Here is a 26846-nt window from a genome sequence, read left to right on the forward strand (position 1 = left end):
ATTATTACACAAATTGACTAAGTCCCACAGTAAGCTCAATAAGGCTTGTGTTGAGGGTACTTAGACAACGATATATATGTATAATATATAAATATATATCTTATACCTTTAAACGAGCAATTCTGGTATTTTTATATTTATATTTCTGTGATCTCGGAAACGGCTCTAACGATTTCGCTGAAATTTGGTATATGGGGGTTTTTGGAGGTATACAATCGATCTAGATTAGTCTTATGTTTGGGAAAACGCGTGTTTTCGAGTTTTCATGCGTTTGTCCGCATCCGCCGGCAACTGTCCGTCTGGTCCAGCGGGTTAAGACGCGGACGGCGAGAAACGAGTGTTACGGGTTCGAATCTCGCGCGGTGACTAACTTATGTTTTTTTTTATATGTTCAAGTTTATATATAATTTTTTAAATTTTATTGTTTTTAGACAAGTTTCATTAAGTAAAAAAGTGTAGTTAAGATTATCACCTATACATCACCATATTACAATAAATAGTTATAACCGAGCAAAGCTCGGTCGCCCAGGTACTAAAAACTTAAATACATAGAAAACACCCATGACTCAGGAACAAATATCCATGGTCATCACACGAATAAATGCCCTTACCAGGATTTGAACCCGGGACCATCGGCTTCATAGGCAGGGTCACTATCCACAAGGCCAGTTATGTGTGGTTATCTAAAATTTCTTCTCTGATACTTTATTGTTTGTTGGAAACATTCTATTTTTTTTATTGTTCTAACATACCTATTTAATTTTTTCGCCTCGCGTCTTGATCCTCTTCGAATTGGTAAGTGAGTTTACTCCAGCGAGAATCATAACGACGTTTCTAGAAAATTTTGTACATTGCTAGGTTACCGAAGATTTGTTTTTATCATTTTGTGTAGTAATTTGACGCTTTTTTTATTGTAAATTCATGTGTTCTTGGGACTATTTTTGTCATAAATGTTAGGTTTTTCCTACTCAGAATCACCAGTACAATAGGGATGTTGAAATATGTTGAATTATATACCAATATCTAGTTAAATACATATATATAGAAAATGAGCAATTTATCACAATGCAATTCAACGCGGTAACGCAGCGAGTGTGATGGGCACCTTTGCGCCTGGAACAACTCGCGGGGGCCTCTTTGAGTAGTTTGTTAGTTTAGCTTAAGCTTATTTTATAATGAATAATGAATGACATAATTATCTATTGACGTAATACAGAGAAAAAAATATATCACAATATTTGACACTAAAAAATAAATGCAAATGATAAACAATGCAAGACCTCAAAGTTTCAAGATATGAATTTTTTTAACTTCATTTTCATTTCATATTAAGTTTAAATAGTTTTTTAATAAGTAGACTTAAAAAGAAAGTAATTGTTTTCCCGCCAAACATTGCCTATGGAAATATAGTTTTAAAAGGTATATGTGATAGGCCACCTCTTTATTTCATATTTGTCTATTGCAAAACTTATCTAGCGACCTATGTAACAAACAAAGCAATTTGTTTTTGTTATTTAAATAAGTGTCAGTAAACCAATTTTTATTGTGACACTTACTACTTCTAGCATTTTTACAGAAACCATGAAACTAACAAACTTGCTTTATATGCGCGCATACATACGTCTCCCAAGTTTCGCACAAGAATGCCCTTGACACTGCTGTCGGATTAACGTGCTTCTAAAGAGAACTTGAAGCGAGTGAGATAAGGCCACGTAGTTAAACCGTCAAAGTAGGAACAATGTAATTCAGAAAACAGTTATACAGAAGTATTTACGATTGCACGGAAATAAAATCACTATACAAATCTTCGGTTCAGTTTCTTGCTTAAAACTGCAGCGACATTCAGATTTTTAAAACTTGCCATTCAGTTGTCACTCATATGATAAACTCTAATCGGCGAAACTAGAACCTTGATCAAATTAGCTTATATATGTATTAACATTTTAATAGCCTTTTTGTTGATACGCCGTCGCTTATTTACAGTCAATCACAAGTCATTGTACATCTACATCTACAATCATGACGGTTCGTAGCTAGTGGTGGGCCTGTAGCAGTCGTAGCGAACGTAGCGCGGCATCAGTGCTACGACCGCCGCGCCAGCCGCCGGCTCGCGCGAGCACGCAGCTTCTACGCGCCGTTAACCGCGTTTTACGAACGTTATAAACATTTTTACAACTCAAATCGACTCCGTAAAAATCTGTACGGATTATAAACAAGGTTTTTTTGCACCTTCTGTGTCGCTCAATTATTTAGCGAATGTAAAACGTGATAATGGACTTTTAGTCAGGCAATGTTGAGAAATAAGTTTATTTGTATTTATGTTAAAGTGAAAAGTGCCAAAATTTAAAATGAAAATTCTTATGTGCCATGTTTCTGATATGCTTTGTTCTTCAATCACGAAAGTATTAATTTGGGTAGCGATTTCATTTTTAATCAAAGGTAAGATTATAGTTTTCTCTATTCAAGTTACTTTTCTTCAAGTTTAGCAATACCCTAGCCACTTAAATTTAACAATTTCATTAAAGTGTGTGACATGATTAGAGGAAAGTATTCCGAGTAACGCATTATCTTTCCGCAAAACAATGTACTAATGGAGCAACCATTACAACGCTTGAGATGATCATTCTCATGTTACTGGGAACGTTATGAAAACGCAATAAGAAACCCATATTTACCGAAGCTTAGGTCATATCCCTGATGTAAGACCTTATATGGCTTATATAATCTATATATTATTGTACGTCGTGCTATTTTACAAAAAAAGTTAGATAAAATCAAATAGCTACGTATGACGGACGGATAGGCAGCGGAAGCTTAGGTACTAATACGAGTATTTGGGCTCGTTTAACACCGTTCAGGTACAGAAACCTAAAAAATATTTTTAAAAATATATTAAATATATTTGTCCATATAAAAGCGGGAGATGTTTCTGTGTCCCCATGAACACCTAGGTATTTAAAAAAGCGGAAAATAGAAAAACTATCTTTGTCTAAAAGCGTCCTTCCAAAAATATGAATTGTACCACTCTACAGATTTCAATTACAGATTCTCACTTCTACAGATCCTCAGGTCGACAGATTTATTGCTTTTATCCAAACTTATCATTATCTCGTCTCGTCGTTCGTCTTTTTTGGGAGTCCTTATCCAAAGAGTGACAAACGGAAGCCAATACGAAGCCACCGTTGTCAGTCAAAGTCAGCGTGCTGTTTTTTAAGAATCGTATAAATTTTGTAAGTACTCACTTACAAAATTTATACGATTCTTACTTATACGATACTTACAAACTATGTGATGTTTTACGGTCTCAATCAATCTGTTTCATGAAGCTTAAAAGGTAGACGATTGAATGCGAATTATTACTACCGATACACACAAGATTATATATTTTTATTAAGATAACAAAAATAGGTAACTAAATTAGGGCGTGGAGGATATACAAAGAAACCTATTATTTGTTTTGAGCAGGGATCGGAAACCGGTATTTTTTGTATGGGAACGAAAACGGTATTTTTTCGTTCTTTGTTAATTACTTCATTTCTAATTAGGCAATCTAATAATACGAAGTCGTTATCTGAAAACACAACTGAGTCCTACATTTTGAGTATAAAATAAACCGAAATATATGGTTATTTCGATGTTTTTGCAAAAAACCGGTTCCGATCCCTGGTTTTGAGTGTGTTTTGACGGCCAAGCATAAAAAATAAACTAAATATAGCATTAAAATAAAGATACAATATAATGAAAACCAATCAAGCGTGAGTCAGTCTTGAAGGCTTGAAGAAACTTGAGGCGTGAATGTGACTCGAACTTAGGCGAGTTTTGGCAGTAATGTAATTTTTACTTACGAATTCATTATAATTTACGATTGATACTTATTACTGTTATTATGACAATAAACAATAAAATTTTAAACTAAACAAGTATTGTTATTACTAATGGAGAGGCAAATATTGTTAACTATACTCGTATGCCTACAGAGTACAAACAATACTAACAAGAATTAATAACACAAACTAACAACAAAACAGCCTGAAAATTTAAGCAGCTTTTGTAGTTAAAAAATAATAAAACAATCCAAAATAGCTTCATTCGGTCTGGAGATACAACGTATACACAGACACTAAAGTTATAACATCCCTTTGTTTGTTTCGGCTTTGAGGGAATAAAAATCAGCATGAGTTCCCATTCCATATGCGGGAAACCTTGTTAATACTTAATTCGTGTTCTAGTAAAAATATTTATAAGTACGAGACTATAACAGTCGTTTGAAAGAAGGATTACGTTACGTCACACGACAGGGAAAGGATGTATCATTTTGCGGTACACGTCAAGATATGAAAGGAATCCCATCTCGGGTTTTCCTAATATCTAATATGTCGTTGGAACGCAGGTTTAATGTACTTTATTTAATAAACCCCCTTTTATCCTTCCTGTGATTTTATACACGATATCAAAAATAATTAAAATAATAATAATTATAATTATGTGTATATTTATATGATTGTATATAAGTAATAGAATTTTCAAAAAAGTTCCATGAATGTTTAAATTAAGGCCCCGTTGGTTCGTGTTCTTCTATGACTCATAGAAGCGTAAGCGTGAGCTAGGCGGATGTGCGTGCTCGGGACCGCGGATGTCATGTTTTTGAATTCTAATTTGTTGTAAGTATTAACAAAAAAAAAGTGCATTTTCAGAAGCAATTATTTTATTTATATCTTTTGTGCATAAATTGTTACGAATTTTTATGGTGCGTGTTAGACCTATGTTCGTGATTTATATTGAGTAAAAGTAAAAAAACAGGATTCCAATCAATGAAGCCACTAAGTCAGCCAAGAAGAAAATACTCAAGATTGCTTATTAAATTTTTGGCAACCGTATTGTAATTTATAAAAGCTGCACAATTTAAAAAAAATCGGCTCTCTGAACCTACGGTAACTTAAATAATTCCTTAGCAGACCAAAAATATATCTACATGGGAATTTTATTTAATAAAAACTTAATCTAGTCAAAGACTTAGCGTCAGCCTAATCTAATCCTAATTAACTCTCTAGACGAGAATACAATCAAATGATATTAATTGACTCTCTTATAAATCTTTTTCAATTATAATGTATAATACTAGGTACTATTACAATGCATATGATTTGGTGGCGCTTCACAGAAAGTAAAGCAGTTGGGTAATTGTAAAATCCATCAGTTTTTTCATAGCTGTATTCAAATATTTCATGATCATTATAAATTAAGAAAAGGTAGAATATATTTCAAAAACATTTAGCAGTTGTTATTTAGATGTGTTCAAAATAATAATTCTACCTAGATACTTTTTAAATTGTCACTATACAAATCTACTTTCGGTTGAGTAACTTAGGCATAGCTAGGTACTGATAATGCAACCTTACCTTCTTCAAACTGTTTAAAATTCTAGACGTTTTCAATAGACTGAAAGCGAGTATAGACTTCCGATAGAATATTAGCTTCTTATTTGACGCCTTTCACCTTAAATAGCTTTTAAGTCTTGAGAGAAGATTTATTCTTATAGTTCTATTGTTTGTGTTTGTGTTTTTGTTGTTTATTTACCTAAATAATCTATTTACCGTTAGACGTTAAGAAGAAATTAATCGACGATAATTCTTGGATTTCTTGTCTTTGGATACATACTAGTTATGTATTCTGTAGCATTAGTTTATGAGACTGCTAACTGTTAAACTAAGTTTAAGATTATTATAATGTAATGTTTACCCAGGTATTGGCTGTTGTATTTATAAAATGTTTTTTATGTATTTCTTATGTCACTATATGATGTTACTATAAATGTTGTATTAACTTGTAAAAGAGCCCTTGAGGCCTACTTGCAGAATTTTTTTTTGAATTTTGAATTAAAACATCATTGGTTGGTTGAGTTGAGCAGTAATTTGCTAGAAATACGTAGAGCACTCAAGGTCTATAAACACATTGCTTATTATTATATACTTTTTTGTTTAATACTGTTTGTTGACTAAATAAATTTAAAAAATAACAAGCACCATCCGAGGGAAGTGAGGGCACGCAGTAGAAGTTGTATCACGTATCGGAACGTGGGATTGTAAACGAACTTCGGTAAAAGATACGTTAAATACTAATGCTATCGTATGGTAGGTACCTACCTAGTTCGGAACTTGTTTTGAGCAAAACAATTTGGAACTTAATAACTAAACGTTAATTTTTCAAATACTTGTTAGAAAATTGACAATCGTAAAGGCTGTCGTAGTTTTTTACCTTCTTATAAAATATTCACACTCAGAAAAAAAACAATTCTCCTGTTCTCGAAAGTGTTTAACATATACTGGAGACATATTTCTATTTAAGTATATAAATGTGTGCTTCTAAATCTGTGAAGAATGATAAAAAAGTAAAGAATTATTTCAGGTATAATATTGTAATTAAAATTAGTTTAGACAAGGTCAAAACAAGATCAGTACAAAACAACATGTTGATAATCGTTGTTCCATTGTTTATTTATTGACAAAAATACAATCGTTCATCTATATGAAATATAGGTAGGTATATTTATTACAGCAGTATGCCCAATTGTTGGATCCATTGGGTGACATTGTTGTCGAAGGTGAACAAGTCCACTGCCGGGTTGCCCTGGTATTTGGTGAGTGGGCATTCGCGGATAATATGGTCCATGCTATGCACCGCAGCTCCGCATTCTGGCGACTCTCTCCAGCCACTTCTACCCCCAACCGGTACGTAATCGATTTAAATGGCACCAACTTCGTCTGGGTAGTGAGAATCATGCAGGTTTTTCTGTAGGGTTGATGTTTGTCCCTAGGCTGGTAAGCAAGTTTTAATTCCATTCTTGGGTCCATCTCTTATTAATGTTAAAGGGGGTGTTTAAGAGTATTGAGGCAGTCTTATGTGGTGGTTGACGTGATTTCAGCCGGTTGAGTGGAGGGTTCTTGAACTCATCGTAGGCGTAGGAGCTTCCCGGGTCAGAGCATGTTGCCTTCTTAAATGCGGAGGAGCTATATGGCTCAGCACAGGTAGTACTCTACGGGGATGCTCTTGATGGTTCCTGTTATGCATCTCATAGCTTGTCTCAATTGCACATCCACCCGATGCACATGGGCACTGTTAAGCCACACCGGCGCGCAGTACTCTGCTGTTGAATAGACCAAGCTGGGGCAGGTGGTTCGAAGGACATCATCATTTGCTCCCCAGGTACTACCCGATATCTTGTGTAAGATATTATTTCAGGTTTGTAGTTTTTTACCCAGCTTTTCTATATGTCACGCCCAGATACTTTGACGTCGGGTTGTACTGTATAGGTATACCCGAGAAAGTTATATTAGGTTGGTACTTTGCTGTTTTATTGCAGAGATGGAATGTTGTTACTTCTGTTTCACTAGCGTTTGGTATCATGCGCTATTTTTTGAAGTATCGTTCCAGCATGCCCAGGTCTTTGTTTAATAACTCTTCCGATGGTTCAAAGTGGGTACTTTGGCTGGTGATTGCAATATCATTTGCATACATAAATTTTCGATTGTTGGTTACGGGGATGTCATGTGTATACAAGTTAAAGAGAAGCGGGGCTAGAACAGAGCCTTGCGGAAGTCCGTTGTTGAGTATTCGTACATGACTCTGCTTATCACCAAGATGAACGGTGAATGCACGGTTACTTAGCATAATGTTGATCAACCTCACCATTCTTTTACATGGCACGGTTCTCATAAGTTTTTACATCAAGCCTTTTTTCCACACAGTATCGTACGCAACTGACAGGTCAATAAGAACTGCGACGGTCTTTTGTTTATTTTGGAAACCCACTTCTATGTGGGTTGTTAGCGAAAGTACTTGGTTGTACAGTTTTGGTCCGCTGCGGAATCCTGCTTGTTCTACTGGAGTGGCATTGTCTATAAGTGGTCTTACTTAGTCGTTGTTCCATATATACTTAAAGTCAGTCTTAGCAAGTTCGTATTCCAGTAAATTCTTTGAAAAATATGTAGGTAATTAACGCTAAAATTTGCGGGTTTACTCCAATTGCTCCAATACCTGCAGATAATACCTGGGTCGGGATATTAAGCGAATAATACACTTTAACTCACGTATGATTAGCTTAAATCTTAGTATGACTTACGACAGTTTAAATTGGGTTGGGATAGATTTACTTGAAGGTTTAGGTACAGATTTAAGTTTGAAGTGTATATAAACATGTTATTTGAATAAGTCTTTATAGAGGCTAAAGAATAATATTAAATAAAATCTCTATAAAGTAAAATAAGTAGGTAAACATTAACGAATGAAAGCAGCCTTGGCCCTTGAAATTCATAACTGCCTAAAACAATGAAATTAGAATTAATAATCGAAGTGGTTTAATTTTACATCTTGCCCTGTTTTCAAACCGAGACTTGTGGACAAAGGCCGATATCAAGTTTCAGTTTATAGAGGGCAGGGCTTTCACTTGTATAACAAAAATGTTATCAAAAGGGCGTATAGGATGCAATTTGAGCAAATTACTTGAAGCTGTCTCATATAAGAACTACAGGTCGATTACGAACAGTTCTACGTCACATGGCACTTGTAGAAAAGAACCCACGTGTCATCGGTCCGACTTATTATGAGCGATTACCTGCAGAAATAAGGACGGATGTGTCATACCAAAAAAAAACGTCTATGGAGAAACTTTTAATTCAGAATTCAAAAAAATATTCTGTAAGTAAGTGTAACTCAAAACAACATTTTTAGTAACATCATATAGTGACATGAAAAATACATAACAACATTTATAAATACAACAGCCAATACCTGGGTAAATATTACATTATAATAATCTTAAAATAAATAATTACTACAATACAATAGATATATATAGTCTCTATGGTTAAAAATACATTAAATCTGGAGATGTAAAAGGTCCCCAATGTCAGAGTACTAATACTAATAAGATTTGGAGGTGTAAAGTCTCTCCAAGTTTCAAAATAAAATGTATACTAAAAAAATAAATCGCGTCTGGACTGTTAAGCTAGCAGTCTCATAAACTAATGCTACAGAATACATAACTAGTATGTACCAAGTCAAGTATATTATATAATATTACAGAGACGTATAGTCTCCACGGTTAAAACATTAAGTTTGGAGATGTGTTTTTACTAGACAACCCATTATATTCAATGTTTTTTTTTTACGTAACTGTATAATTTATAATTCATACCTATTTGACATTGCCTTTGTTTATTATTTATATTATTTGACGATCCTTATATCTATTTCTGACGATCGCAATATAGATTCATAAATGTAATTTGTACTGTAATCATGGGCTGTGAAATAAATAAATCTAATCTAATCTATGCATTATAACCTCCATAAAATCACGCGAAACGGTTTCAAATTATTTGGGTCCCATGAACGCTCCTGCTGCTTAATGGAGTTTTTTCTCGGGACAAAAGTATGTAGTTCATTATGAAAACAGCTTTTCGAGTAAGATTTTTTAAATTTAGCGGAGTCTATGCTCATTTACCACAATCATAGTATAAAATTACCCCCGGCATTCCATTGTACAGTCGGCGGTAAACTTTATGCCATTGGAAAATTGCAGGAAATAGATATCCCAGTCTATTATAGGTTATCTATCTATTACCAACCTAGGTTATCCTTACTATGAGATAAATGAAATGAAAGGAAGAGTAATTAAGGCGAAGATAGTAATATTGTCAACAAAGCATAAAGTGTTTAAAAATAATAATATGTAATTCAAAAAAAGAGACAGAAAAAGAGACAGTAATTAGGAGAATATAATTAAACACTGAAAACGGATACCACTTAGCATGATGTCGCAGTAAGCCGCGAGGCTGGTTTTATTATTTCATTTAATTGTCATGTTTTAATGCAGAGCGGGATTGTCCGCGATATTTTCAATATGGCCAGTTAATTGAAACTGACCCCGTCTGGCAGGACATTAATCAAAGTAAGGAAGTATTTAAAAAGTTTGTGCTGTTATGGTATGGTTCAAGGCTGGCTGAATTAGAAGTTGGTAAGAAATTGGAGAGAAACTTAGTCGAGGGTTTCTAAGGAACTTCATGAAGACTTTTGTTAGCTTCATAGTAGTCGAATACATGCGGAGTATGTACAATTAACTTCAAAAGTTGCGGTCACTTTAGTGCATTTAAAGGGATGCTGTGTTGGACTTTATTCGAGTTTACTGTCAAGTTATAATTGTGTTGTACAGAAGTCTTACTTTTTTACTTAATTCATTTTGTTTATGATGTATGTAGTTTTTCCCGCAACTAGTAATATTTCTACAGTAACTATACCGTACTAGTTACCTATATTTATTTGTAATATAAATGTAGAAAATAACCAATTCCACTCAAGTGCCGGTGTTGTAAAACTGACAAGAATTGGGATTGTCTTTCTACACGTATATTACACAAAGTTCTACAATGCATTATGCGAGGAAATAAAAAATAATAAAATATTAGCGTGGGCTAGTCAAAAAATATACTTAAACATAAGTTGTTTTTGTACCAAGTACAAATAACAGGGGGCGGATTTTTTAATTTCGAGCGGTCGAATTCGTCACGCGAAATTCTGTGGAAAACGGCGAATTGATATTTTAGAAATACGAGCAATAAAAATTGGGAATCTAGTGGTATTGACCACTCGTTTTCAATTATATTAGTAGAATTTAAATGCCTAGTAGTGGAGATAAATTGAAGGGAATTACACGAAATCGAGCACACGAAATTCAAAAATCGGCCCTATTTATTTTTCTATCTGATATAGATTATGCATTAGCTACATATAATTTTGCCTATTTCTATAAACTGCAGGTCTTTGTTGTTGTAATTTTCTTTTGTTACGGTACAGATTTTGAATTGTATTTTTAATGTATTTATATGACTGGTTTCAAAATAAATTAAGAAAAATCTAAAATAAATATAGCACCCCGCCTATAAGCCCCGCACCGCCAGCTAACACAGCATCATGAAGCGCCTGCATCGGGCGCAGGTACCTTTTTACACGCGTGCTACAAAGAGGTATTTTCTATGCCTCAGTGTTTTCATACCAAAAACACTTTCTTATATACATTGTAAATAAATTATATATAACCTACATAAATACTAAAGTTATTGGATTCGCAAATAGTGTTCACCACGGAAAACAACACATTATGAACCTTAATGAGGTTGCCAACACAACAGTTTCAGCATGTCAGTTAGCGATTAATTATTGTGAGTACCTCCTTGTGAGGTAACGTGCAATTAGACGGTGTTAGTGCTTAAGTCGGGAAATATCAATAACTTGGTCACCAGAAGTTATATAACTTTATATATTAAAAACAAAACGAAAGAAAATAAATGCTTACGCATTCATTGCCAACGTGTTCGTAGCGCTACACGCGTAGCCGATTTTATCGTTTTCCCGCTTTCTAGAGGAAAGCGACTACGAACAGAGCGCCCGCCGATTAAATGCCGGGAACCCTCCCGGCATTTAATGTATTAACTAAACAAGTGTAGAGAGAAATATGGGATTTTTAAAACCTATTTTTATTATAGTATTCAAGTGTTGTGATTCTGAAACAAACTGCCCTTGATGTCAGTTTAACACAACCATCCTCTGATCCTTTAAAACCCCACTCTTTAATTGTTTTATCAGATTAAACACATTAGTTGAAATTAGATAAATGAAAAAAAAAATACAATTACTACATTTCTTTGTACCTAAATTGTAGTGATTTAGACTACTTTTAGATACATGGATTAATTTTTGGAGTAAGCAACTCAAGTGAGACTCCCGGCTACCAGCCCACTGCTCTACTAACTAGCAACCGAGACTTACCCGTTGACAGCGAATATTTCCACTATTTTATCCTAACCTAAACAGTGCTTTTTCTACTTGTCCTTCATTTCTAAGCATATAAATGGATTTAATTCAAAATTATGTTTTAGTTTTGTTAAACATAATGAATTTTATTACCTATTTAAAACATGCTTTTACATATGGCTTTGTGCAAGAGGAAATCTCCGTAAACATTTCTTGTGAAACGACAGCGAAGCACCAATTAAGGTTTATATCTGAGCTTGACATCTCAAGTGAAAATAAACAACACTGTTGAGTTTACAGCCGCAAGTAACCACTATTGAACAAAATAAACTCCACAAATGCTTGCCTGTTTTTGAATTAAGATTTCTAGAACGATTTATAGTTTGAAATGGTCTTCGTACATATGAGTTACGTCAAAAGAAACTGCTTACAATTTTTTGAAAATTTCTCTATAATTGACAAGGCGTTTGTATGATCAGCTTATCGAGCAGCCTGTATGTGTGGTGTGAGCGGTATGTGCAGACTATGGTTAAGGCACCAATCATTAGGCATTTAGGAGAAAATTTGAAATATTTTTGGTATTTCACTGAAAGCATCAAAATTTGCTTTGCGTGTTAAAAGTTGAATGTCCTATTCATCTTATATGTTTTCGATGTGTTTAGTGAAAAATACTGTAATTGGTTTCAAATAACATAATTAACAAATTAAAGCTGTGTTTTTTTCTCCAGTCGTGGATTGTATCATTTCTTTTAAGACAGACAACAAAATAATCAAAACGTCAAACATACGTAGACTCTTGTTTTAAGTAAAAGGTTGCCAGTGTTTAAAATCGGATGTTTATAGTCTGTCAAGCTATTTCCGTCAGTAGAAAAAATGCGGCGAATTTAAAAAAGTAGGCGCGAAGGGTTGTCGTCCCATAGAAAATTTTAATTTCGTGCCTTTTTCTACTAATAAGTTGTTTGACAGACTATATATATTAATTTTACAGTTTTTGTTGGTTATATCTTATTATTAGTGGCACTACACAGATATTTATCATGACCATTGTAAAATACAACAACAAATTATTTCATTAAATTTTAGTTACAATACTAATTCCAAATATGTATTAAGAGGAACCATCAGAACACAAACCATCTATATAGCTCTCCAAACATTACCATTAAAACAACTTGTTAAAAGAAATTATTTGCGTTTAAAAATATTCATAACACTGCCTATTCCTAATTCATCTGTTACATATGGGAGTAATCTAGGTAAAAGATGCCGAACATTATGAAGGTTGACGAGTATAATCTCGCAACAAAATTGTAGGCCATCCTTATTTGCATTTATTAGGTCAAAATTGGATTCAATTTAGTAATTTCCGTTCTTAGACAATGAACTCAAAGAAATTTTAACCACTCACTTAAATTAAATTTTGGAATAAAGCTTATCAAGTTGAACTGTGTTTGAACATTTTGTTCGCGGAAAATGACTTATGGCGTTATTCATAAACATTACAAGTCTGAATTAGCTATGAATCGTTTGTCTTTATCTGCCATTTTGACTTATGTATTTGTAAGAAAGGGATAAAACATAATTTAACTAAATCAGGCTCGAAAAGTTTTATGATTCTTATTCATAATTCGGTTATAATATAATATTTTAATCACTTTGCATGGAGTTATCAATGATCGATTGTCGTCTCTTCAAGATTTCCACCGTTTTTGATTAACGTGTCAAAAGTTCCCTGATGTCAGGGAATAAGAAATCGAATTATCATTGATTGAAAATTTTAATAGAAGCAAGAAGACGTACAAATATAAATGTGAATTAAAATAGCTGGATCGTGGAAAATGTTGTACCAAACATTTAGGAATAGTATTTTCAGGAATAGGTATTTGACTAATTAAAATACTAGGCGTGTTATTCATTTTGATAATATAATAAAACCGACAGAAGGAGGTGGTAACGAAGTACCTACTTTTTTGATACGGGTTTTGGCTATGCCCCTATGTTTTCCTTTTTTTATGCCAAACATAATGGTAAGTATCAATAGAATCGGGACTGAATCTCAAGATTTTTTTTTTACATTTTTGCAGTTTAATGAAACTTTTAATGTTTAAATTATTATAAATATAGTGAAATTAAGTGAAGAGGAATAATAATATGTGCTGCATAGAAATCAAATAATAATATTGAATAATGGTTTATTGCTAAACAGTACATATACGAGTTAGAGGTAGCGGGTACATTACATGGATGTAAACATTTTAAACACTGCATTACATAATATATGATGTTATATAAATTGAATTTCCATAATGCCAATAACCAGGGAGAAAACAAGGAATTCGTTTGTATAAAGAAATATACCGTATATCTTTTAGTGATTAAATATCTGGGAGAGAAAACATACCTATAAGAACTAAAAAATTCGCAAATAGATTTTTCGGTCCCGCATATAGCAAATTTCATCGAAATCGTTAGAGTCCCCGAAATATATATACAGGAATTGCACGTTTAAAGGTAAAGTATAAATAAAGTTAACAGTACCCAGTTTATCTGAACACACCTCTATTGTTAAGGCGGTTAGAGTGCGTGTTCAGAAACTTTTGACCACCTCGGCTGCTCCGACATAACTGATGGCGACAAAAGCTGAGCTGCAAAATTTTCAATTCATAAAGTGGGTATGCAGTTACGTAGCTGTATATAATAATATCTTTGTGATTTAATGGCCTCCTAGCCTGTAGACACAAACCAAACTGATGACCGGGGTCATATCACTATCTCTCACCCTACCTACGATCACGCGAGTGTGAATGAGAAGTTTTACGACCTCGGCCGACAGCGGTTTGCGTCTACTACGGTAGTGAACCTGTCTAAGAAGACGAAGGCCACGTGGTTTAATCCTGTTAAGGGCATTTATTTTTGTATCACAGATATTTGTTCCTGAGCTATGGATGTTTTCTATGTATTTAATTATTTATCTATATTTATTTTATCATATATATCATCGTGTAGAACCTACAACACAAGCTTTATTGAGCTTACTGTGAGTCTAGCTCGATTTGTGTAAGATTGTTCCATAATATATATATTTTTTAAATAATGATTCATATATATAAATTTTTCTAGGTGCTGTATGCTGTGATGAAGAGTATCGCTTAGTACGCCACCTCATGCAGAACTACGATGCTTCCGTACGTCCTGTGGAAAACTCCTCGCATCCTCTCCTCGTTACCTTCGGAGTCTCGCTCCATCACATTATTGATGTGGTAAGTGCACAGATCTCAAATATCAAAAGTACCACCAAAATCGTGTCATGAGAAGTATTGAATTTAGAAATAATAATAATAATTTTGTAAAAGTATATTCCAAGATATAATCACACACCGTATCTCCTGAATATAGCTTTTTGTATTTTTCAGGCCGTTAGCGGCCGCAATGAAGCTCAAAACTGGCTGCGTAGCCAACATGCCAATCGTTAACGCTCCGTAGCGTATCGTAGCTATCTCTTTCTATCACTGCTCCGTATTAGTGCGACAGTGACAGTTTCGTTCGCTACGGAGCGTTAACGATTGGCACGTTGGCTACGCGGGCTGGTTTAGTTATTTCATTTGTAGTCTGCCTCTTTCGCATACGTGATATGTTCATATATGTGTTGGCTTTCCTTTTGCAACTGTAATTACCTACTTAGCATAAGCGTCATTGTAGATTTGTGGGTTCCGTATCTCCTGAATACAGCTTTTTGTTTTTTTCAGGCCGTTAACGGCCGCAATGAAGCTCAAAACTGGTGTAGTTATTTCATTTGTAGTCTGCCTCTTTCGCACTCGTGATATGTTCATTTACGTGTTTGCTTTCCTTTTGCACACTGTAAATATCTACTTAGCGTAAGCGTCATTGTAGATCTGTGGGTTAGAACATATTTGTTGGCCCTGATTAGAGTGATTAGCGCGTTTGGTATCTAGCTAGTGAACAGATTACTTGTTGTTGAGGCAACATAATTGTTGGCAGGTTGAGACCTAAATTACGTTACTAACTTTGCGATAAATATTTACGTAAACCAAACCAAGGAGTCAACGACGACCGTGCGTGAATATAGTAATTTAGGAAAGTATTACAAACAAGGGGAATTTGCTGCTGAATAACAGTAAGCAAAATTCGAATTTGCTCACTGCGCGAGTCAAAGTGTCATTAAACAGACATTTACCTACGTACTTAAATGTCATTTAAATGTGGGGTCCAATTATATAATTTTAATTTAATCTCACAATCTTCAGTTAGTGGTAAAATAGTAGTATACCTCTCTCGTCAAATGATATATGGTTCCTATGACAGTTCCTTCGCGTTTCTTTTAGTTGGGTTAGTTAAAAAATATGTTGATGAAATATTGTATTTTTATTACAAACATTTTACGTGACGGCTATTCCATACAAAAAGAACTGCCATAGTGATCAGTATACCTATTTACACGCCTCCGTGAACCTCAGTAAATAACAATCCCACCAAAAAACATATTCATGTAAAATGTTGCCAAGATGAAACCATAAGGCTTGCACTGTCAAAAATTGATCAGATCTCATATTTTAGAGCCAAGCTTCTAACTCTACAATCCCTAAGGTCACAAACTCTACACCTTAGTCAAAACATGTGGCTTGGCCGTGTCGATACTACAATAAATATTGTATAACAGAAAGTAATGAACAGTAAATACATTTTTCACGTTACGCCCATCACGCCCATGTGATGGTAGCGAAACAGCCAAGCCGCATATTTTGTCTAAGGGGGGGTAAAAGTTCCAAGTTTTAGATTTTTTTTGTTATTTCTGTACTAATACTAGATTACATACCATGAAATGAAATGAAAATCACCATGCGAAGCGCTGGTGGCCTAGCGGTAAGAGCGTGCGACTTGCAATCCGGAGGTCGCGGGTCCAAACCTCGGCTCGTACCAATGAGTTTTTCGGAACTTATGTGCGAAATATCATTTGATATTTACCAGTCGCTTTTCGGTGAAGGAAAACATCGTGAGGAAACCGGACTAATCCCAACAAGGCATAGTTTTACCCTTTGGGTTGGAAGGTCAGATGGCAGTCGCTTTCGTAAAAACTAGTGTTAGTAGTAACCAAGTTAAATAAAACAGGGTTAAAAAGAACGACGAGGCGCTTCGAGAAAAGGTAGATAGTGTCTTAGCGCTTCGCTTGCCTTGTCTTGACGGGGGCACTACCGTGCCCCTAGATCTCTTTATTAATTAAGGAATGTGTACCTACATATTTACCCTGAGGCAAGATCTTGCGTCTCGCATTATGTATATATAAAAAATGTTAAGTTAGTAGTGAATATTATTACTCGTAGAATAAAGTAGGTAGGTACCTACAACATTGGAACGCCTCGCCTTCGTGTAGGTAGACATTTTAAGTTTAACCTCGTAACGTGACGTAGAGCAGAGTAATGTTATTAAGTCTATGTATGTGTTTGTTCCTTTCTGGTATTATATTTACCAAATGAGCTGTGGGTCGATTCTTATGTCACTCGATAAGTACGTATTACTGTCCGAGTGCCACTAAATGTTACAAAAGAAATAATTATTATGGCAACAGTTAAACTCTATATTGAAAAAAATTAAATCGTCATACTATGTCGACTGGGGTATCATTTTGTAGACATTTTAAAATCATCTTTAGTTTTCGTTGATCGTTCTTGAACGACCATTTAGGATCAATAACGATATAATGTTTACGTACCGCCGTTTTTATTTTTAAACTTTTCATTGTAATAAAATAGCAGGGACGAAGCAATTTCATATGATTAATAAATTCTTATTATCTATTGAGTAGAACATTATAAACATTGGTCTCTTGTTTCCCTTAGCATCTGTTCGCGACTTTAAATAATCCTTAAGGCCTTCTACAGACCTTGCACGAGTATGATTTTAGGCAATTGCTGGCTAAGTAGGAGCAACAAATTCAATCGATCGATCAAATCCCGCCATGTATTGCAAATCGCATACGATTGTCGGTGACGTGTGGAGAGACCGTAATTTGAAGGATACATCAACGTTCGGAAGGCATTTTATCAATGGTCATTACTTTCTGCGGGCGGAGCCGCACCGTGCGCTTTGAGCCATTTATCAACAATATGGATTGTTGGAAAACAAACAAATAACGCTCGATTTGGGGTTACCATGCCCATTGTTTAAAGCTTAGGTATTCACGTTAGATTAAAATTTGGGAACGTGATCGATACGATGAACAAATGAGCCTAACGTTACACAACTCTTCGAATTAAAATTCGATACTGTATAGATAGGATTAGACAGCAGAGCAATTTTTATGTCAATCAATAAGCAATGCCATTCAATAAGTAAAATTTAGTTTATGTATATCAATACAATTTAAGTTAGATTATAATGTTTTTTAAATAATCGTAGGAAATTTAAGTTTTTCATTCTTGCCTGATTAGTTAATTATTTAGTTTCATTAAACTAATGAAAATAATTCTAAAGTAAAGAAAAAACACTCTTAAGCTCTATGTTTATTTAAAAACGTGTCGAAAACATTTTATGTGGATGCCAGTCGAGATTATTTTAACAAAATCAAAGAAAATATAAGCTGACTTTTTCATATTTCATTAGTTCATTCTTTTCAAAACTTTTAGTTCAGTTCGACTGGACGAGTTTTCACTTTAATCTATAAAAGCCAAATTAATACTTGTAAAAGAACAAGGTGGCTAAAAGTTCCGTACAATTTTACTGCGGTTTTACTTCTTAAACTACAATAGTTTTTGGTTCTGTACCCAAAGGGAGTCCATTACTAAGACTCCGCTGTCCATCCGTCTGTCTGTCCGACTAGCGACTGTCACCAGGCTGTATCTCATGAACCGTCATAGTTAGTCAGTTGAAATTTTAAGAGGGGTCCTATACAACAAACGTGTTTATTTGCCTTTTTTAGAAATAATGGTACGGAACCCTTCGTACGCGAGCCTGACTTGCATTTGCCCGGGTTTTTTTTAATTTACCAAATTATCGGTGAAGCTGTTTTTGAGCTTTCGCAAAAAGTTCTTTCCTGTTTAGTAAAAAGATGTAAGTACCTATCTGTTGCTATGATATTTTTTGAGTCTGAGCATGGACCGACAAGCTCTGGGCCGTTTTTTCTTTTCGTTATTTGTGCTCACGAATTTTACATGAGTACTATTAATATTGAAAAAGTGAATGCATTTCATATTTATTTTATTTTAGTCGTAGTACGTACGTATATATATATATATATTATATATTATATGACATTATTATATGACGTGTACAAGAAACAAGGTAATACATGTATAATAAGTATTTAAATTTGTGTTCGATATTATATTTATCAATATATAGTTTATATTCATATATAGTTTCGGTTACAAATTCATTTACTTTAAAAGACAATGCACCTACTTAATCTTTCTGGTTTTCTGGTTGACTGGTAGAGAATGCCTTAAGGCATTAAGTCCGCCTTCATGTATGGGGCAATAAAGATTAAATAAATAAATATATTTCGATGATGTCCCTACATAATTACAACGATTTTACATACAGTTGTTTGCTACTTTTATTGTTTTATGTATTCAGAATACCGCCCTGAAAACAGCTCTTTTCATGTGCTGCCGGTGTGAGTATTTAAGTGACTTATATTTTTCAGACGGGACAGATAAAAAAAAATGAGATAGAAAATGTGCCTTAAAAATGTCTCAGATTACTGGCAAAAATTTGTTTGATTGAAAATGCCATCACAAAATAAACCGCAAAATTCATTGTGTGAAAAATCTAATTTCGTTGAAGTTCTCCATACAAAACGCCAATTTCATATTGGTAGGTAATGACCTAATATTAAATATAGTGAAAATGTAAAATATTTCTAATAATATTGCATGCGCTAGGTAAACATAATTATTGTACGTTGCAAGACATGTTACAGAGAACAAACATTGTTTATAACATCTGTATTCATTATCTGTAATGCACAATATATGTATAAATAAATGATTAAGTAAGTCTATCTATTAGGTATACTATACTTTACGGTCATTCATATACAATCATATAATATTTATGGGCCTATATGTACGTATGTCACTTTATTGCACATAAACAGGTTAACATAAAACAGACAAAACAATACAAAAAAATGTTATGTACAAAGGCGAACTTATTCCTAAAAGGGATCTCTTCCAGCTAACCTTTGAGAAAATGCGAAAGGATCAAACATTAACAGGTGAAAGACAAATCAATATTTACAGTAGCAATATGAGAATTTTGGATACACATAAAAGTAGCACGAGAGCAATCAATAATAATAAAATAAAATAAAAAGTATACAACCCGTAGTATGAATACGCAAACTATGACATATACATAATGCATCATGAATACATGATCAGAACCTTATGATAGTTTCCGGGATCTCACAAAAAATATGAATATAATGTTAACGCGTTCCGACAAAAAAGGGCAAAATTCGGGAAACCCAGACATGCCCATTTTACTTAGGACCACATATATATTGTGACAAAAAATAAAAGGTTTACATTGTACATTGCAGACTCTGGCAGCTACCTGCTTCATGGCTGACAATGTATAAGTATTCTTTCGATTTAAACAATTTCTCGAGTTGTGAGTATGCATTTCATACTATGACATTTGAAATACATATGTATTTTATAGAAAGGGTTGTTTTCATTGCTCACGTGTGTGTTTCATTTATAGAAACAGTAGGTATTAGTTTAATAACACTTACTACAAATTTAATGAGTTATATCGCGTATAATAATAACGAAACGGTTGCATTTTAATTTCAACGCAATATAATCCGTTAAAATAGTTTTATTTCATAAGCAGTTACTTTAACGGTAATTGAAGATATTATTCGTGTTCATTATGCTTAACTGTTAAAGGTAAATGTCAATGTAACATTTATGCCTTCATCGTTCATGTTTGAAAATATGTATACCTACGTACGTACCAAAACATTCAAGCAAATGAAACAATCTATCAATACAAATTTGAAATGACGCATCATTTGAGGATTTTTATTTTAAACAAGAAATGAGACGAAAACGTGTATGTTAACACGTGCTCTTTTATTAACGCACAAGTCACGCAACTAGATGTGCGGATAAAGAGCGCGACATTTAGAATTTGAGTGAAATTAAAATCAATAATTGGAGTGATTATAAAATTCAATAATTTAAGTGACAATAAAATTTAATCATTTGTCTGTAAACACATTTCCTGAACTGTGACAAGGTTAGTAGGTATTAAGAAGAACACGCTTTGCTGGCTATTTTCGGAAGTCGGGAGGGAAATGATGAATTTCCGACGCCAGCATCTCATTAAATGTAATAGGTACCTTCCCACGTCAAACACAAATCTCATTATAGGTAACTTGCTAAATTTAACACTATGACAGAATTGTTGTGGATGGTTATTAATAGAATTTAAACTTAATTTTATGATGTAATATTTTATTGGCATTTTAAACAGATAACAAAATGCTGTTGTGCAATTCACTCACCTCACTCACGAGAAATATTTATCGTCCAATTTTTCATTTGCCGAATTTTCTTTTGACCGAAAGTTTTTTTTAAAGCATCGGATTTTAAAAGGATTACAAATTTGACCTAACCTAACATATTTTTTCCAAGAAAGCTTTTTTCAAATGTTTAGAAAAATAATAGATTTTGAAAAAAAATCACGTTTGGTCAAAATTCGGTAAATTAAACATCGGATGAACTTTTTTCGAAGTTGCGATAGAATGCCATAATATAAATTTTATATTGCGAGGATCTTTACTTAATAACAATAATTATTCTTTAAGAAATGATAGCAAAAAAAGCATGTAGATATAAAGTAGTGGCGTAGCGATAAAAATTCATGCTCAATAAGCTAAACCAAAAATGTTAGTAGGTTTATTTTTATAAGTATGCCTACTTAAAATTACAAAATATAATAAGTATTTTATTAACTTATTACATATCGTTAACTTCCGCGATCGCCTAACGAAAAGAAGGTTTTCGTATGTATGTTCCGAAAGACGTAGGCGTGAAGAGCATGGGAGTCCTGTGTCTACTAGTAAATGTCATGACTAATATAATGAAAGAAAATTAAATTTGCGCCATTTTCTGAGTTGTGTGTTATTAATAATTATGGCCATCTAGTCCGTGGTGTACCCTTAATTATACGGTAAATGATGATGATGAAATTTATGAGTTAAATGGGAGCAAGCAATATTGTTATTTCATTTTACCGCGTACCTAACTACATCGCTTAGATCGGCTTAGGCTTAAGTCCAAATGTTGTATCCAATATTGGATTGGCTCATCTTCGAAAACTAATCTATGAGTCAAAATAACCAACTTTGCAAAAGGAAATTCCATCATAATCATTTGCCGTATATCGCATATTTTTGTCGTGTACAGACGCTACTAATCAGTATTTACACTGACTTGGTCTGTTTGGACTTATTTAGAAATACCTAAATTACATTGAATGGATGATTCTTAGCTATGAATGTGTAATGGAAGTGAGTTGAATGGAAATTTGCCAACTTTAATATATTTTTAAAACGGTTTTCGTTTTAATCTTTTCACATTATATATGGTGTTTTTTAAAGCCCGTTAATTTCATGGGTACATTCCTGAGCTTAAATTAAGTAACTTTCTTAAAGAAACCGGTATTTAATTAACTCCATTTTGGAGATAATCAATGATTTATGAGTTTAATACATTTGCTACTATCTCGGACGATATTTGAAATGACATTGATATGTTGTAGTCATCAACAAAAAAAAAAACAAATAAAAATTAATAAAATAAAGTATATCATACAGTTTTCTTAAATTTAATAACAGTACCCCGAAGTTAACATGTGTATAAACATGGTACTCACCTACCTGAATACCTGCATGCAATTTTTTTCGATTACTAAAAAAGTATCTTATATGGATATGGAGATCTATATGCCCATAGGAAACATCTCATTCACTGCATCTGTCCCTCGAGATAAGCATAATACATTGCTTGAAGCGAGCTCATAGGAATAAGGTGGCAATTCTTTTTATACTTTAGGCAATTTCTTCGAAGCCTTTTATAGGATAGGTTGATACATCAAAATGGTATCCAATCAACATTCAATTTCCATTTGCTTCGAGTGTATGTAATGTAAGAGTATATAAGAAGTCATTATGTAATAATTTTAACTTTAAATGTAGTTATCAAAATTCCTCATCTTAAGCTTTTTCTGCTGGGATTTTATAGGAGCCTGGGACTTATTTGGCTGACAAATTTTTAAAATTAGTGTACTTACTCATTAGATTTAAGAAAGTGGCGGCCGTTTGACATTTCAAACCCGACGGGAAACCAAGCCTTTTTGTAATTAATCTTTATGAAAAAGTTCGATTGTTAGAAACTCTCAAGCAGTCCGAAGACTTGTAAATTATTGATTACTTTCAAAGGCCACGGCCGTTATCAACGCTTCATCATGTCTTCTAAACCACGGACGTGTTCATTTAGTAGTTACTCGTGGCGTTGTACATAAAAGTATGCCAAATGCTCTTCAATTGGCATATGTCGTTTTTGAGTTATTGGAATTTTGATTTTATTTCAATTAATCAAATGTGAAATTTAAATGACATAATCGGTCGGGAGTCGACGGCCTACCACTCCACGGGCTAACAAACCATTTTTGTTTGTTAGAAAGAGACAATATTTAACTTAGGTTTGTAAAAGGTTGCTAAGTTTTGGGAACAAGGGGGTTAGAGCGCGTACCTATACGGTAACAAAATGAGGTACATTCGTCTCAAATGTGAGCGCTTCTACGACTTAACCGATTATGGATAAACTGGAGTTCAATAGATATGGAAAATAACGTAAACAAACTAATTTATCTTCATTTCCTTGTAATCTCGCACTTTTTGTGGAAGAACATTGAATTATTATTACTAAGTATAAAACCGGCACAGAGAACCAGTATTTTGCGCCATGAGTTGTTGTTGTTGCTTTGCCAACAAACTATAGATGCGGAGCGCGAATCTAGCGACCTACGCATAAGCACCATGAATTTTACGGCGCTTACAACGTCTTTGTCGCTTGGCACAGGTTGCGATTGCGACAATTTCATTGATTGGTAGTATAGTAAATAGTAATAATAAGTCAATGTGGATAACCATGATTTTATCAAGAGTATTTATACTTAAATCTTTTACTTATATCAATTACTAGTTAACATATATGTTTATTATTAATATTTCAATGAAATCAAACATCGTAAAACTTTTAGGTTACATGTCAAATGCTAACAAAATCTATCATGTAATCATATCAATCATATCATTATCAAATCAATCATATTATTATTATCATTTCTATTGAACTCCACATAACAGGCATGTGTTGCTCTAAATTACACTTAGATGCGTGATAATGAATGCCCTGAATGGGCACAATGCTCGTATGCCAAACGGCGCAACACAACACAATGCATGCATTCATCGCCACTGATTAAACTGTCTCTATTATCATTTTCGCCGCATATTTTGCTCTCCGCAATTAGTTCTGAAGTTTTATAATAAACTTCCTTAATGAGTCTACTGAAAAGCTATTATTCGATAATAGGCTATTTTCTTCGCTGATGGAATCAGCTATTCTTTATGAAACATTAAAACTGTAAGGTGACGTTCGGGTGGAAACTGCAGCAGTTTTACTGTTACGACGTTGCTGCTGCTGTGGCGTTGACGCAGGGGATGTCACTGTCAATTTACCTACTTGATAAAAAAATATCAAATTTTATTTACGATAACAGTATACATAATAATGGATTTATACAGTGGTGTGACTATAACTAGCTTTAATCTAAAATAGGCCCTTGAGGTATTGTACCAAGGATGCTGGCTGTATTTCCTCGTTGTATCGCATTGCTGATACGCTGTACAAGGAAGCCGCCGGCTTCGCAATTTCAGCAAAACCCCCCCCCTCATTTACCCCTCATTTACTTGATTAAAGAATGAGCGATAGATTAAACATTTATAGTGACAGTAATAAGACAACCACATCAACGCAATTTATCAAGAAAATTGTTAGTGACATCGCACGTGTCAATGCTGCAGAGCGTAATGCCATCTCAAAGGCCGGCAAGGCACTTATCATCCCTCTGGTGTTGCGGGTGTTCATAAGCGACGGTAATCGCTTACCATCAGGTGATTCGTCTGCTCGTTTGCCTCCCATAACATAAAAGATCTACCTTAACTTGTAATTTATCGACATGGAGTAGGGGAGTCTGGGAGACTCAATGAGGTGGGAGACTTGAACCATTATAATAAAAAAAATTGCCAAATCAAATTATTTATTTATCAGCACTCCAATATCACCTAACGATATATATCTGGACTAATGTTTTTATTATGACACTTTTCTTTAAATAATGTTTCAAGTCTCCCACCAGTTCAAGTCTCCCGGACTCCTCTTACCTACAAACAGTCCATATCCTGAGACCTAAAAAGCCTCATCACGCTGTAATAGGAATACTTAATGAAATGTAAAGGTTAGGATAGCGTTCCAGGAATACGATTATTATCGTACCCAAAGACTATTTTCGCAAAACAACTGCGTTCCTTTCCCTACCTTCATTTTAATATGATCATGTCATACCAGCGACTAAACGTAATATAAAGTCTCTCTGTAAGTTTATTTCTATAAGAAAGGGGCTCGTCTCCCTCAAGAAAATTATATCGAACTTTAAATTGTGTATTGTGTATACCATTAGGTTATTTTTACCGTTTTTATTCAATTATTCAATTACTATGTTATTATTATACGGAGAAAATAAATTATATCACTTGTAAAGATAATGATTAAGTAACTAAGTTATAGTTAAGCTAGGTATATAAAGATTACATTTAACAAATATAGCTATAGCTAAATATCTAAAATAGAAACTACGTATTTTATTCGGAGCGATACTGTTCATATTTTTGAGCATTATTTGAAATGTAATTGTACAATAGGTCCATTCTAATGTAACAATTTAGTTTTCAATGCTTCGGTACTTTAACTTTATCAGAAATAAATAAGTAGGTATAGCAGATTAATGTATAAGTACACAATAAACTTTTACCTGATTGCTGAAATAAGTTATTTTTATAGATATTCTATCAAAAGTTTAAAGAAGTCCTATTACAGTGATTTTTGGGTATAAAACTTCTTTGTATGCGTTATGCAAGTCTGCCTTTGATATACTCGTACTATATCCAACGATTAAACATTAAACAATTATGAAAAAAAAACGAATTATTTTAGATTGTAATAAATAGATAAGGTAATGTTACAGGGACGCTTATGCATTGAATACACCTCTTAAGTGAGTGAACTAAAGTTTAAATTAGATAAATCGCTACATATCAGTAGATGAATATAGCTGAGTAGCTCTTTGATAAAATTCTGACTGCAGCATTGAAATCTCGAATGCTTCCTGGTTAAACCTTGGTAAAAAGGGAGGCGCATTTAGTAAACTTGCGGCCTTGCGTATTAATAGGTATATTAAAATCATCCGTACGTACCGTAATGCCTGTGTAGTAAACATATAAAAACTATCGTGATATAAATGTAACTATAAATTAGGGAGTGTTAATGATATGTTCTGCCGCTAGAGTGCAGCACTAGTATAAACCGCAAACCATATACTAACCGCGTAACTAATGGCGTAACCGGGTTTTGACCAATTTTCAATTTTTTTTTAATATGAATAAATATTACATTTATGCATCACGGCGATTATTTCATATTTCTGCTAGTGGTGCCCCACGCGGAGTTTTGCGCAATATTTATTTTTGTTCTCATATTTCTTTCTTCATAACAGGAAGAAAAAGACCAGCTGCTGACGACAAATTGCTGGATCACGCAAGTATGGATGGACTACCACCTCCGATGGAACACGAGCGACTTTGACGGAATAGGCGTCATAAGGATACCTTTCGAGAGGGTGTGGAAACCTGACATTATTCTATACAATAAGTAAGTTGTTTCATT

General features: G+C 33.8%; 1 protein-coding gene across 1 annotated transcript in view; it reads left to right on the forward strand.

Annotated features, from left to right (window-relative positions):
- Positions 1-1265: 1265 nt before the first annotated feature.
- LOC133519141 (neuronal acetylcholine receptor subunit alpha-10-like) overlaps positions 1266-26846 on the forward strand; it is a 78652-nt gene continuing 53071 nt past the window's right edge. Inside the window, exons 1-3 of the mRNA XM_061853090.1 lie at positions 1266-2439; positions 14929-15068; positions 26677-26831. Of these exons, the coding sequence (XP_061709074.1) occupies positions 2349-2439; positions 14929-15068; positions 26677-26831 (386 nt within the window). The 5' untranslated portion in view covers positions 1266-2348. The remainder of the gene's footprint in view (positions 2440-14928; positions 15069-26676; positions 26832-26846) is intronic.

The sequence above is a fragment of the Cydia pomonella genome, chromosome 6 (genome assembly GCF_033807575.1).
Source record: "Cydia pomonella isolate Wapato2018A chromosome 6, ilCydPomo1, whole genome shotgun sequence".
NCBI classification, from domain to species: domain Eukaryota; kingdom Metazoa; phylum Arthropoda; class Insecta; order Lepidoptera; family Tortricidae; genus Cydia; species Cydia pomonella.